Here is a 15,467-nt window from a genome sequence, read left to right as displayed (position 1 = left end):
GTTTCCATAACCTCCAGGGTCTTTCCATCTCGAGATAGAGGTATAAATGAACCCATAACTATACGGGGATCATGTTACTATGATCTTCAATAATACCAGGACTTAAATCCTGTTTCACACAAATCATCTGACAGACAGACTTGTCTCCTCTAATACGCTGAATGTTTTTACAAGCTGCTTTATTTGATTGTAGCAGTTTGGAGCAGGTGTTCTTATGAAAACAAAGTCTTTCCACAGGGGTTTGGTTTTAGCCCACTGCTATGTTGCTAATGGGTGAGGAATTTGCCTTTTTATTCTAGGAGGCCCTAGAAGCTACACATGTGAGCTACACATTAGATTGGCAGCTTTAATTAGTGCTGCCCCCTAGTGTTCACATCGTGGACTGTCAGGGAGTGGGAATGGAGGAACATGCTGTACTGTTGCTGCAGAAGGTCAAACATCAGGCTTTCCTGCAGCGCAGCCGCGGTGTAGTAAAAGCCAAAACGTAAAGAAGCGCACAGGATCTGACTTAGCTTACTGTGTACATGACCTTGTCTTTAAACACCAGGAGGTCCCACAACAACAGCAGACCCAAATGGTTACCATGTGGTTTGCGATTGAGGTACCTGGTGTTCAACGGTAATGGAAAACAAGAGGCACAACAAAACTGCTGCTGATTACTGATGTTGAATTACTGACTGCGTTTCATTTACTTTGAAAGGAGTGAGTGAGTGGAGTTTAATTGGAATTCTAATGGATTCAAAACATCTGCTGCTTACCTTTTGCCCTTTCATCGTTTTTTTTCTAGTTTTAATGCCTAAAGGTTCAGGGTCACTCTTCCTCCCGTCTGAGTTCACCTACAAGGTTACAATAAACCCACTGGATCTTCCCAGCACCAACGAGCAGGCGGGCGCCGTTTGTAACTAGCAGTGAAGGTGTCAAATTATCGGAGTCCCAGAGTCACTCACCACCATCACTGTTAAGCAGCTGCTGCACATAGTGGTCAGTAAAAGTGGTTACTGGTTAATATACATCAATAAAAGCTCTAGATACAGTGAATCAACTGGGACATAGTGACTTGAATGTCCCCTCAAACATATAGCTATATTAATTTAAGGTGCTTGTTTTTTACCGGCAGAAACATTATGTGCAGTTCAACCTTAGTGCAACAGCTGACAAAATACATCATCAGTTCATACATGACGTACAAGCCACCAGCAGCTTGTTATCTGTGCAGGAAGAAAAGATCACAATAAATTACGACTGCCTAAAGGTAAATATAGATGCTGTAATGACTATTACATAACAAATATTAAATGTCACAGCATGTGTTCACAATATGCTACAAGGGGTTGAACCTAAACTGCTTGACTGGCCTCTGGAACCGGATGTTCCAGAGAAGAAAATCTGTTGTGCAGTTTATTCTTTCTATGAATGAAGCAGTGAAAGTAGCCGCAGCCGCCTGCTGCTGTCATCGGCCGCCCGGAGATGGACAGAGACAGTCGGGGGGCTATCCTTATCTGCCAATGCCATGAAATTCAAGACGTGCCCTGTGATGCGCGCTCATACATCGCATGCGCACACACACGGACAGGCACTGAGCCTGATGCACACACATGCGGACAAAAATGCAGGAGAGAAAAAGAAGGAACACGAACACGCGTACAATCTTCATTTAGACAGAGCTTTACACACAAAAACTCATAGGAGCTTGACCTGATTCAGCTGTGCACACACGCAAAGGTAAGAATCAGCAGCACTGAGCCTCTGGGCTATGAAAACAAATTTACACTCTAAGAAGTCAGTTCTTTAGAAGTCAGCTTTTTAAAACCGCATGCTCACTGAGTGTCTGTCTTCATTAGCGGCGGTGCTTTGTGTAGGCTTCTGTAGTTATGATGGTAGTTTCTGTCTGTACTTGAGTGTTAACAGTTAAAAGATAACATTCATTTATTCAATTTAATTGATAATACTTATAATACTTAACAATACGGCTTCTAAGACTGCTTCCATGATCTGATGTATGCTGTCTGCTGGTGTCTGTAATTATACATGGCCATGCTGTGTCACAAAAAGAAGCTATTTCATACCCCAAAACAAATAAGATAAAAACTATTTGAAGTTAAAATAAAGAAATTTGAGGATACATTCTCTCTGTAGGAGGCTTTTTTCATAATTAAGTTGATCTGTCTCTTTACGTGTAGGCGGGTCTCTGTGGTTCTACGTTTTTGCGTCCTCCAATCAGGAGGCTAGTTGTGTAACCGTGGGCAACAGAGAGCTGAAATTATGGGACGTACACATGGCCGCCTTCAGAGGGGAAGCATGTCAATAGAACATTTAGCCGCTTGTCTATTTCTAATGGAGGTGCCGTTGAACTTATCGCGAGATTTCAGAGAGTCTGCTGTTGACTTTTCTTATTGTTTCAAGCGTCAGCTGCGAGATGTTGGAGTTGATTCGGGGTTCGGATACAGTTGACACTGATTGGAGAATCAAAATGAAGACTAAACCGACTCCATGCAGACTTTAACGGTACAGACACAATCTTGCTAATAACGCACACCAGCGGGTTAAGCTAGCGGAGTGTGTGCTTCTTGTTAGCATTGGGAGCTCATCAACCGCTTTCTTTTTGTCGTTCATGTTTGTTCTTGTTGTATTATTCAGGCACAGAGGGAGTCTGCTACCGACTGTTTACAGTCGCTGTAGAGAAACATGTTTTTTTTTAACTGTTTGCAGGAATCCGGGGAGTCGACAGGTCGCCATCTTTGTTTTGATTTAGAAAACGAGTCGTAAAATAAATCGCTTTACGACAGGAAACTAGTTCAAAATAAAAGCCAGTACAATTCATTACACTTCGAACTAATGAGGTAAATCCTAAGTAAAATTTATTCAAAATACCTTTAAAATACTGAAGGAACTGACATAACAAGATCAGTGGATTTTTTTTCAGATTTTTCCTTTTACTACCAAAGAAACTGTACTGAAGAGCTGCTTGTTGTTATTAGTCTGAGTTCTCACTGATTTCTTCATTTGTAATGTAAAATAAATAATTGGAAATAAACTAAGTAGCATATGTTTCTTTCTTACCCAGTTTCTCCAGATTAGGTCAGCGCTGCCTCACTCGTCCCCGCCGCCACTGCCAGGATGCCTGCGGAGGACAGACCACCACAACAGACTCGCCAGAGGAAAAAGAACAAAAAACCTCGCTCCAAGGGAAAGAGTCCCAGCGCCCAGGGAGCTGCTGTAGATGGAGAGGATGACCTCATCTCTCCAGTCCTCCATCCGCCTCCCAAAAAGCCGGTGGAGGAGAAGGCAAAAGTGCCTGTGGCCAAGGTGGAGGAGGAGTCGTCCATAGCCATCTGCCTTCAGGTGCTTTTACCTTACCTGCTGGCTGGGATGGGCATGGTGTGCGCTGGCATGGTGCTGGACAGTGTACAGGTGAGTGCATACACTTACAACATAAATTTTAACTTGATCTGACTTTGTATAGGCTCATTAAATGGACCACACACACCTACAGATGAACTTAGTTAAAAAATAAAATAAAAAAACAAGTGACTGCTGTGACATGTGATGTATGTTGCTGGTTTACTGGTTAACTGCCAATATTTTGACCTATATTAAAAAAAAAGGATCATCGGTTGGTGCGGCTTGGAGGACTGAGGAGCTGAAGATTAGTAATAGTCAACTTGACATATATAATTAGTATATAATTATAGTACTGCATCCTTTATGTGACATCTCTAGTGGATTGCTGTTGAATGAGTTTTTGATTTATATGCTTAACACACGTCTGTCCTCATATGACGTCTTACCTTCACTCCATCAGGAGTTCCTTCCCATTCTCTTCTACATTGTTTCTTCTTTCCGTGTGTGTGTTTTCTGTAAAATCATCATGGAACTGTGGTGGTAAAGTAAAGTCAACCTCCTAGAAGGTTGACGTGTTACAGTACATTGTATTAATGCTGGAGAAAAGCAAATATTAAGCCAAATAGCAGAGGGGTGTGGGAGTCATCTTTATTTAATTGCATCTAAATGATTAATGAGGTGTAGGTGAGGGAAGAAAATATGAAGCGCTCTTGTTGATTTATGATAAATGAGGAGATTTAAACCGGTCCTGTTCTTGTTACCCAGGTGCTTAAATTATACATGAACTAGTTTGTGTAAATTTGCTCTGACATCAATATTTGCTCCACAGTTAATTACTCAATGTAACATAACAGTTCAATCTTGTGTATGATTTGATGCTACAGCATCAGAGCCTGCAGCAGATATACTGTAGCAGGTGGACTGTAGATGGAGGCAGTTCATGGCCGGCAAGAGTGAGTCACGATACGGAGGAAGAGATCAGGATAGAGAGTGAGGGAAGCCTGCCGACGTAGAAAGAGGGGACGTCACATGGCGCGAGGGAGGAGGGATGCGAGGCAGCAGGCACGCACAGCAAGCAGCAGCAGCAAGAGGCGGTGAGCCGCTCGCGTCCCCTCATGAGTTTGCAAGTCGGGCAGCGCAGACAGACCTGCCTCTTTCTCTGCTACGTCACAGCAGAGAGGAGCAGAGGGAGAGGAGTACCCTGATGCTGACAGGAGGACAGAAAGACTTCAGCCTGCCAGAAGCTGCATCCGCTCAGTGGACCTTTTTAAAGTGCTTACTGACATTACTGAGCTGAGCTCTGTTTTTGTTTCACCTTCACATCGGGCCTCCTACAGGAGAGAAACTGTCCAGGCTGACTCGCGCATGAACGGATTTTGAGGCTTTTAACTCTTATTTGATCTTTGATCATTTATCTGCCACAACGAGCACCATCACCCACAGGACGCCGCTTTCTTGATGCTAGAGGTCAAGTGGATGCCAAACTGAATGGAATAGATTAAACAAACACTAAATATACCCCAAACCACTTTGAACTAAGCCAAACAGGTTCTGGACTAGTTCATAGAACTCTTGACTTTGGATCTCTTTGTTTCACGTTCATTGTTTTTAACCTGTGTGTGGATATAACGGTCTACTTCCAGCTGCAAATGTGGAGCGTCATGGTGACCTATGACTCAGACATGGTGTTAATGATTGTGCTGACAAATGGATACCTTGTCATTGCTGACTCACCACTGGGCCAAAGATGCCGTGCTTCATTACACCGAAGTCAGAGTTAAGGCCAAAACTCATCCTTTGAGGTCCACTAGAAACAACTCTGTGCTGATCTAGATGCTTCAGTAACCCTTGGTCAACATGGTGGTGACTCGTCTGGAGCTGGAGCTACGCTACCAAGGCAAGAAGTTGCGCGGCGTGACCTGGAAGTTGACTCGATCAGAACACGGCTTCCTCCCGGAGAGCTCCTGGCTGATTGCGGCTCAGGTCATAGTGCCGTACCTGGTGTCAGGGCTGGGAATGGTCTCTGCTGGTATTGTCATGGACCTGATACAAGTATGAGAATCGCTTCAACAAACATCTGTTTTCACTTGCTGTTGGACTGATGCATAGTGTCAGACGTTTGAGTTTAATAGTGATTTGTAGAATTTGCCTGAGCAAATGCTGCTGACCTTTGGTCTGTAAAGGTCTTTGATGACACTTTTGCTTGTAACCTGGGAAGTGTTGATGCCTAAACTGGTGTCAACAGTAGGTTGGATTATTCAAATGAGTAATTATAATGACATAGATAAATGAATGTGGAGGCGCCCATACAGAGTGATTTGGATCACTGATCTCGGAAGTTTGTTACTCATAAAATCTTTGCTAGTCAAATGAAGATGTTTTGTTCATGAAGAGATGACGGTTGATTGGGTTGTAAGGGTCTGAATCTGTAATAGCTGTATTTAGACAGCTTCACTTTGCATAAAACCGTATATAGCATCAATCATTGTGTGCACTAATAGATCCGTCGTTGGAATTACAGACTGATTGATGACGACACAAGTGCAGTAGCTTTAACATTCCTACGTTTCTGCTGACATTATTGTTTATCGTTGAACAGAAGAAACCCCCGTTTTACATTTACTGTTCTGGACTTTTCAAATCTAATTTAGAGAGAAGAGGCACAGAGTGTTAGCGTGATAGAGAACAGTTAATTTAATAAGCTGGAGGATGAACGAAAAGAGGTGAGACAGAGTGAGTGAAGAAATGTTTTATACAGCAGGGAAGAAGTACGTTGTCCAGTGTAGTATGTCCCCATTTGACTGTATTTATGAATTACCTAAATATGCTGATGATATACTAATCTATTCTAGTGATTGGGTAATTTGCATAATTGACACTCGGCATAAATATTCTAAACAGTTCCTTGTCTCTTGAGAAATCCAGGAGCAAAGTGTTTTGGGCTCCCGTCAGAGCAGCAGCACTATTACAGCAGAAGTGGGCCATGTCCCAAGATAGGCCCCCCTCCCCCCTCCCCCATGTGACAGGCCGTCACGATCTGCCCGTCCAGAACCTACCATAAAAATAGATGCACAAGAACTTCCACTGGTCACGAAACCCATGAACTCCTCTTCAGTTTACTTCCGGGTGCTCACACTGTTCAATCCTTGGCACCGCATACTTTACATTGCAAGGGTGTCACCAAATTAAACCATACTCGTCTAAATAAAACTTTCTGGTTTTTATAAAGGTCACATTGTTGGGACAATGCTTTCAGAGCTTTGCTACAGGACACTTTCAAAGACTGTCTGCACTTATTAAACTGTAGATGGTGGAGAAGCTCTTAATCTATATCCTTTAATTCTTATATTTTATTATTATTATGAATGACATTGAACGTGTGTCCTTTGCCCTCGCTCCTCTCTCCATTCCTGTGCTGCTTGGCCGGTCCCTCGTCTTATCTTTAACGATCTGCTTTACTCTCCTGCCTCAGCTCCACATCACCCCACTCTTGGCAGCAGAGTTCTTTGGCTTTTTGTGCATCTATTTAAAGATCTGGTCCATCACGTAGCTGCCAGCCGGAGTTGTAGTCTGAACATGTGATGCAGGCGCTGTGAACCGTGCGTCTCCTAAACCCCATGAACCTGTGCGGTGCGGCGGCACAGGATGCTCACAGAGGTGGAAACGGGAAAAGTGGGCTACTGGGTTAGTCTAGAATATGTGATGTGGTTATTTAACTGCTTCAGTAGGGGCCACAGTTCAGAGGGTTCGTCTGTGGAGGTGGAGATGACACTTTTCCCTCTGATTTCCTGTGTGTTTGTGTGTTGCAGCACTGGGAGGTGTTTAAAGTGATCACAGAGGTGTTCATCCTGGTGCCTGCACTCGTTGGACTCAAAGGAAACCTAGAGATGACGCTTGCAGCTCGCCTCTCCACTGCTGTAAGTTGCACACACTGGCTGATAAAGTAAATGCAGATAAGTGTAAACTGAAATAATATACAGACTAATTGTTTGGGCTTTAATTGTCACCTATAATTTGCATTGTGTATTGCAAAATTACAAATTCACCACCTCATTGCTTCCGTATTTCTTATATTAAATATAGTTTTATGTGTAACTGTAATAAACACTATCAATGCTTTATTTTCTTGTGTGTGTATTTAACTTGAGTGACGTTAAACACTTTTCTTCAGGCCAACACAGGCCAAATGGACGACCCTGATAAACAGTGGACGATGGTGTGCAGCAACCTGGCGCTGATCCAGGTACAGTCACTTGTTCTGACCACAGACCACCTTTGTTTGCGTACATATAGTGTTTCCACCATTGATAACTGCAGTGAACTAGAGTAATACAGCAGGTAGTGGATTCAGTAAGTAATATTTCTTATGCGCCTTTTGTGTATTACTCTGGATTAAGGATCACAGCAAGGCTCCGTTTGTCCCGTGTTTGCTGCAGGTTCAGGCCACAGTGGTGGGTTTCCTCGCGGCAGTGGCAGCCGTGTGTTTGGGGGCACTTTCAAGAGGAGGAGTTGAACTTGACCAGGCAGCTGTCCTATGTGCCAGCAGCATCACCACTGCCTTCGTAGCTGCCCTCTCTTTAGGTGAGTAACCTGTTTAGCATTAACACAGACTGTATGTGCCTGAATCTTACAAAGACTGCTGATTTTCACAAGTTTTTAGTTTTATTGGCTATAGTCCAATCCATATCCAATATTAAGGACAACATTTAAACTCTCATAAATACAGTTGACAGCAAGGAAGTAATTTATTTCAGTTTTTATGCTGTATTACTTACATTACTGTTACATTCGCAGTACATTAAAGTCACATTAGTCAAAATGATCATTTCTATTCTCTGCTGGATCAGTTGTTTTCTTGTTGTGCATCAGTTAACTGGGAGTAAACAGTACATTTATACTTTTACAGTGGAACATTTACTTTATGACATAAAACCTAAAACTAAAACCTGACTAAAACCTGTTATTTCTTTACATCATTTACATTTAGTGATTTTTATTTCCTATATTCCTGTAAGTACCGGTAACTACTGTAAACTCTCCCGTTTCTGTTGGTTTTCCCTCTTTGCTTCCCCCTTGGCCTGTCCCTGCCACAGGCCTGGTGATGATTGGAGTAATCATCGGCTCCAGGAAGGTGGGCATCAACCCTGACAACGTGGCCACTCCCATCGCTGCCAGTCTGGGGGATTTGATCACCCTGTCCCTGCTGGCTGGAGTCAGCAGTGCGCTCTACCAGTACAAAGGTGAATAGGCCTGATTTATATTATTTATTATTTATTGATTTATTACTTGTCTCAGTAGATTTTTAATTCATGCATCTGATGCCACGATTTTGGTGATTTTGGATCCAACAAAAAAACTGTTATTAAATGATGAACTTATTTACAGATAAGTGGAACACAAGATGGCAGCAAAAGCATGTTTATTTTTCTTACTCACTTCATTCGTTCATATTAACACAGGGGTAGGTTTGTTGAAAAGCTTTTGTCAACATGCTGTAATCAGTTCTGCTCATTTCAGCCAGAAATGTTTCCTTATGCAGCTGATAGCCACCAAAACCCACAGTCTTGCCATGCGAAGCCGTTCATCGTGTAATAGATGCACGTAGCATACACGGTGTGCAGACCAGTACAATTAAGTCTTCAGAGAAAGTAAACCATGAAAATTGCTGCAATGCTTGTGTTTTGCTCTACGGCCCTTTTTATTAGAACCACCGGTACAATTGCAAAGCTCATAATGTTCTTCTGGATCGTTGGAAATGAATGAATTCAGTTGTTTTTTAAGTTAAAGGTGTCTAAATGTTAAAGAGTAGTAAAATGACTATGTTATTATATTCACAGTAAACTTTAAACTACATGGCAGAACATTTTGGACCCTTTAAAAAACAGTGCAAATGGACCTAATAATAATAATAATAATAATAATAATAATAATAATAATAATAATAATAATTGTTTTCCAGATACATGGTACCTGTCCCCTCTGGTGTGTCTGGTCTTTCTGGCTCTGATCCCCGTCTGGGTGGTGGTGGCTCGACAGAGTCCTCAAATCAGGGAAGTGCTTCGTTCAGGATGGCAGCCGGTTATAGTTGCCATGTCCATCAGCAGGTACATACACTATATGCAAATATGCAATATTTTTCACGTGAATATAAACAGACTATATGTACAGGTCTCAGTAATCCAGGTAGTGAGTCAGAAAAATAGACATGAAATATGAGCAGGAGGTCTTTACTGGAGATGTCTTCTGGTTCTGACTCGCTCTGTGTTTTGCAGTTTTGGGGGCCTTATACTGGACAAGACAGTGAGCGATCCCAACTTCGAGGGCATGGCTGTGTTTACGCCTGTCATCAATGGTAAGGATTCCAGGGTTCAATTAAAGTGAGCCTTTATTGGAATGGTAAACATGGTGATAAATTCATAGCTGTCCTTGTCTCAAAGGCTGTGCTTCCTGTCCCCCATTAATCCAGGCAGCACACACAGCGCTGAGTTTATAGTGTAGTCCAACTCTAGGAGCAGAATTATTAAAAAGCACACCATGAAGGCCAAAAAACAATTAGTGGTAAAATGTTGCACCAGTATGGTTTCGTTCCTGTAGAGACAAAGCAAAGAATTAAAGTTATCCAATAAATGTAACCAAAATACAGTATTTATGTATGTATTAAAGCATTTACATTAAAGTACTCAAGTAAAAGTACATTTATGATACAACAGTAGGACTACATTTCTATAGATATATTTCTTAAGAGAACAAGCTGCTATACAAACAAATCTAATGTAAAATAAACAGCAATTTCAAAATATCAGTTCATTGACATGAAGATTAAATAAAAGTACACAATTTTCATCAGCAGAGATACGAGTTAATGTTATGAGAAAGGTTAAAGTAACCATTAACTCAAAGCAGTTGCTTTGAGTTAGTTGTGAAATACATATTATTGATCACTTCTGAATAAATGTGATATCGTATAACAGTCTGTCAATAGGCAGTAATTCAGTGTTTGAACTTTGCAAAGCCTTGAGCTTTTGCCTAAAATAACAAAGCTTTAAGCCCTAGTTACCCAAACCAGATGTCAGCTACAGGCAGACTTTCTCCCTCCTCTTTATGAACAGTCCACTCTAGTGCTCTCACAGGCTAAAACATGTGCTAATCCCAGAGCAACACACTTAACCAGCTTCATTTACAGAGTTACTTACTCTCGGGCAACTCACCAGCCAACAACTCATTTCTTTATGTTGCCAGCGAATGGGCTTGGTCTGAATGTGGCTTTGAGATTCATCTGGACATAGGTTTAGCTATCACTAAAGGTTTACAGGTCATTTATATGCCGTTTGACAATAGCAGCAGGATGGAGGGAGCAAAAATAATAAGGAAAGAACGATAAGAGGGAAGGATGAAGGTGTGTAGCTGTGTGTTAACTTTGTCAATCTACCCTTTTGTGTAGTGCAATTCAACTTGTTTGGATTTGCTGCTCTTTGCTTTTCACGCTGAGAAAATTGTTAGCTGTAGAAATCTGAGAAGGAAAAGGCAGCGTAAGGCTCCGAGTGTCTTTTACACAGAGAGAACAGACTTTCACTCCTTAATGCAGTTTTAGATTGATGACAAGTGCAGGCGAAAAGAAGCAGACTTCAGAATAAGTGGTTTGGCTGTGAGGTGATGCATGGAGGGATCCACTGAGTATAAGAGCACAGCCGATGCAACCGCTAATGTTACACACCCAGCGTCCTGGCACAGCTGACTGGGCCTTTAATATCCGTGGACTCACACTGTCACTGTTTCTCCATCTGCCTCTCTGTCTCTCCTCCTTCTAAACACTCCTATCTGGTTTGAATTTCCCCATGTTCCCCTCTGTGGCACGCATATAAATCAGTATAATGTTTTACTAAAAAGTACCCTCAAGCCTTTTCCAGCTCGCAACAGAACATCTGTGCCGTTGTCTGGAGATAAATTACTAGCAAGGTGTTCAGATGCAATTCATGATTTATTAACTGATTTATGATACAGTGAAATGTAAACCTTTAAAAACAGTTGTAGAGACATTGTTTGCATTTAGCAGAAACTTGGCTATGAATAAGAAAAAGGCTCAACTCGCACCAGAGCTAAAGTCTAAAGTCTTATCTGCAGTGTCATTGAAACATCTGGGAGAGGTTAAATATGAAAATTACACATAAACCCTGGCAACGTCTGTCAGCAACAAGTTATCTAACAGAAACAAAGGGCACATAATGGGTTTTGCACAACCCGAGTCGTATTTCAGTGTCAGAACCAAACAGCTGCACGTGGCTGTGTCAGCTGGAGCTTTGAGTTGTAGTCACCTCTCTCATTTTTGTTCCACTCAGTGACTCCACTGGCCAGATTTTATTGCTTTTGCCCCTGTGGTTTATTAAGATGGATCCCGTTCTCGCCAAGCTTGTGTCATTACTTGGCTTAATTCGCGGGGCGGCCGTTTGAAGGGATTACCGAGTTGCAGGCTGTGTTTACTGTCCCTTGTGACACAAAACTGGTCATTATCAAGAGCGAGTCAATGTCGATCTCTCTTTAAAACAAGCCCATATTTTAAAAATAAGTCTCTCTCTGTGGTTGTGAGACTTGTCGCCTCCTCTCATGCATGCTACTGTCCCTGTCTGCCCTTTCTTTTGAGAAGGCGTGGGCGGTAACCTAGTGGCCATCCAGGCCAGTAGGATTTCAACATACCTGCACTTTTGGAGCATCCCTGGGGTGCTGCCGTACAAGATGAGGCAGCACTGGCCCAACCCCTGCATCACCTTCTTCTCCTCAGGTAACTGTGGCCATAAATCGCAACATCTGCACACACACAACCGTAGGCGTTAGAAATGAACAAAGTAATACATGTTGCTGTGATTTAGCTTTTAAAGTCAAAGTACATGGAATTCAGTGACACTGTCTTCAGGTAGAGGGGTATTATTGCATATTCTGCATACTCAGCACACTGAAGGCCTCTCATCTGTGTCTTCCAGGGGTCAACTCCAAGTCGGCGCGTGTGCTGCTGATGCTGGTTGTCCCCGGTCACCTGGTCTTCCTCTACGCCATCTCTCTGCTGCAGGGAGAGGAGGCACCCATCACCATAGCCTTCACCATCTGCTACCTGTGTGCTGCTCTGCTGCAGGTACACGGACGCTGTCCCACACGTACATTGCGTGAGACGCTTAGTCAGCACAGTGGATTGTTTGCCAGATGCAGCAATCGGCGGCTTCTGACGAACCCGTTGGCCCTGAGGTTTCACATGTTCATCTGACAAAGACGGCTGCTGCCACCTGTTATCTAACTGTGAAATGACTGGTGCCAGATGTTGGTTTCGACAGAACTGCTAACAGAACCAAAGAACACACAAGTCTACCTCGTCATCCGTCTTGCCTCGACCAACAATGTCAGCAGTAAAATCTGAGAGCTCATCAGCATAAAATTTGACGGTGTTAGAATTATTCTCCTCAATTTGATTTTATAGCCTTTGGTATCAAGTACATTCTTGGCAGGTTGAACCGTCTTGAATACAAATAAAGTTCAGATTTAATATCTGAGACTCATGGTTTTACTACTTGAGCTGCTCCTGAGATCACTTACCCACAAAACACAACATAACTGTGACAACCACAGAGTTTTGTTTCAAGCATTGATCAATGATGTACATTAAAATAGCAAATAATAGAACTTATATGCTATAGATGAGGTCTATTTACTTTAGTTTCCTTTCTTTAAATATTTAGCAGTTTGAATTGCTCACTTTAGCTAATGTTTTAACATTTAGTTACAGTTTTGACAAAATATGCCAAGAGAACTAGTTTTTTTTTAATACTAGACTACACCATAACCATCACCTTACTATCCTAAGGAATTTATACTATATTAAAGCATAATTTTTACCTTCACCTGATGTGTATTAGTTTCCTTTCTGATGAAAAGCAGTCTGTCTGTTTATGGCAATAGGTCTGGACAGGTTCAGTTCTACGATGTGTTCTGCAGCTTCTCTCAAACATCTTGCATGTCCTTGTAGGAATACATCTGTTATGCAACAGGTTGCAGTTCGTCAGCTGAAGTACTTGAATCACTGGCCTGATTTTAAAGAACACTGCTTTACTTACAGCCTGTTTTCTGCTTTGTAGGTGACCATCCTTCTGTACGTTGCTGACCTCATAGTCCGTTTAATGTGGAGGAGGAGTCTGGACCCTGACAACTTCTCCATCCCCTACCTGACTGCGCTGGGCGACCTGCTAGGCACAGGCTTCCTGGCGCTCTGTTTCCGAAGTGTCTCCCTAGTTCACAGCCTGGGTGTATGAATTTCCCCCTCACTCATGAACTACTAGCTAGTGTCTAGTTGCACCGTGTTAGAATAAGTTGAAGATGCGTTTACTTGGTATATCACTGTGCCAGATCATACTAGGCAATGTTGATTGTCACAAACTCAGAACTGTATATGAAACAGCACAGGAAATACCCACCTATTTACTGTAAAATAATCCATCTTAGTAAAAAAAAAAAAAAAAAAAATGAGGATGCTTTTCCCTCATCTGGATCTAATTTTTTTGTTTTAAATTAGGCAAAAATGAAAAAAGGCAATTTAAAAGCTTTTGCTAGTCACAAAAAAAAAAAAAAATCACAACATCTATTTAGGTACATGTGAATTTGTTGGGCGTGTCCTCTGCTTACATTACAGCTCGTCTTTAGATACACACAGCTAACCACAAAACCTCATTATAGCAGTGAATGAATATATACAATACTTGCAAAAGGTACAAAGTAACTGAACAGTTTTGGTTCAGTTCAGCCTCTGGAAGTCACCTGTACCTGTTCTAGTGCCCTTCTGTGAAATTCCTTTCTTTTTTAGTGACTGTATGTAATGTATAAATGTGACTATTATTTTTATGCAACAGTGCCATTAAATATTAAGTCAATTTTAAGCAGCGTCTTTTTATGATGTATTTTAAGTTCTGTATGTTTTAATACATATTACACTATATTACTATACAACGGTGCATTTTTCCTTACATTCTATACTAAGGCATATCTTTTTACCACATTTTTTTTTTTTTTTACCATCACATGCTATACTATGACATTTTTAAATAACACTATACTAAATAATATTTTAACATGATTTTGACATTTAACATACTGTGCTATGACACTTCAAATCAAATAAACCATGTATCCTCGAGGAGCATTTCAAAGCAGGACACGTGTGTTCCAGGTGGGAGTTATCACATCATTCCACAAACTTCTGCAGAACTGGTCCATGGTGATGGGACCCGACAGCAGAGACACTAACACTGTGTCACTGTGTGTGTTTGACCAGGTGATGGTTGGGTTGTGTAGAGCTGCAGTCATCTGTGTACAGGATGAAGAGCAGCGGCTTTCTGGAGTAGGGTCTGGAACACACTGCCTACTGTAGCTGCTGCACGCAATGTACCAGGACTCCACTGATGGTCTCTGGTCTGGGTGAGGTGCTTTCCCTGGCCTTCTTAAAAGCTAAATCATATGGCTTTACAACCTATTTTGACAGGGCGCCAAAAATATGACAAGGCGGTGTAGGCCGGGAGTCAAAGAATAAAAGAAAGGTCTCAAAATAAACAATTGGTTCACCAACAAAAACAATCTAAATTCTAAAACGGTAGGCTAAGATCAGGCAATGATGAATAGGAAAATACATGAAAAAGAATCAAACCACACTATGCATGGGGGAAAAACAAATCAAAGCAAAACCACATCATGTCTGGAAAAAAAAAAATAAAATCATACAACAAATAAACTGGAAAGAAACAAAAACAATAAAAAACTCCAGTTGCTCCAGTTCCAGCTGCTAAAAACTCAATAAAACCTGTTAATTCATTGAGAACCGGGCATAACAAAGGGCAGAGACGTGTGACACAGCAACCTGTAATATTTTGTAATAAAAACCTGAACCCTTGTCTTTATGTCAGTGGCTTCCATCTCTTTTGGCCAGCTTATTATGCCAGCGGGGTACCTGATGACCGGGAGGATGTAGGTGTTGGTTGCCTGGACTTTGTTCTTCGCATTCAGCTGACTTCTCAGGACTTGCCTCGCCCTTTGGAGGCACTTAGTGGTTGCCGTTTTCCATGCGGCCTTTTCTTGGTTACTATTTGCCTGTGGGA

General features: G+C 41.8%; 1 protein-coding gene across 4 annotated transcripts; it reads left to right on the top strand.

Moving 5' to 3' along the window:
• The first annotated feature begins 1,564 nt into the window (after positions 1–1,564).
• Positions 1,565–14,255, top strand: LOC114858791 (solute carrier family 41 member 3). 4 transcript variants are annotated; one of them, XM_055510338.1, is made up of 12 exons: positions 1,572–1,722; positions 2,404–2,505; positions 3,065–3,411; positions 7,152–7,259; positions 7,514–7,585; positions 7,779–7,923; positions 8,436–8,582; positions 9,302–9,446; positions 9,615–9,694; positions 11,984–12,118; positions 12,318–12,466; positions 13,461–14,255. In XM_055510338.1, the coding sequence occupies exons 3-12, from the start codon at positions 3,118–3,120 to the stop codon at positions 13,632–13,634; spliced, it is 1,449 nt and encodes a 482-aa protein (XP_055366313.1). In that variant the 5' UTR covers positions 1,572–1,722; positions 2,404–2,505; positions 3,065–3,117; the 3' UTR covers positions 13,635–14,255. The 4 variants fall into 4 exon arrangements, with proteins under 4 accessions (XP_029012203.1, XP_055366313.1, XP_029012204.1 ...); XM_029156370.2 differs by lacking the exon at positions 2,404–2,505 and having other exon boundaries at positions 1,565–1,722; XM_029156371.3 differs by lacking the exons at positions 1,572–1,722; positions 2,404–2,505 and adding an exon at positions 2,639–2,840.
• Positions 14,256–15,467: the final 1,212 nt, after the last annotated feature.

Source organism: Betta splendens, chromosome 7 (genome assembly GCF_900634795.4).
Source record: "Betta splendens chromosome 7, fBetSpl5.4, whole genome shotgun sequence".
NCBI lineage: Eukaryota > Metazoa > Chordata > Actinopteri > Anabantiformes > Osphronemidae > Betta > Betta splendens.
This window is presented reverse-complemented; position numbering and strand designations above follow the sequence as displayed.

Excerpts from the sequence above, each read along its gene's own strand:
- LOC114858791 (XM_029156370.2), top strand. The coding sequence starts at position 3,118 with ATGCCTGCGGAGGACAGACCACCACAACAGACTCGCCAGAGGAAAAAG. Across the intron at positions 7,586-7,778 it reads GCAACCTGGCGCTGATCCAG|GTTCAGGCCACAGTGGTGGG; the intron begins GTACAGTCACTT and ends TGTTTGCTGCAG. Across the intron at positions 12,119-12,317 it reads CATCACCTTCTTCTCCTCAG|GGGTCAACTCCAAGTCGGCG; the intron begins GTAACTGTGGCC and ends TGTGTCTTCCAG.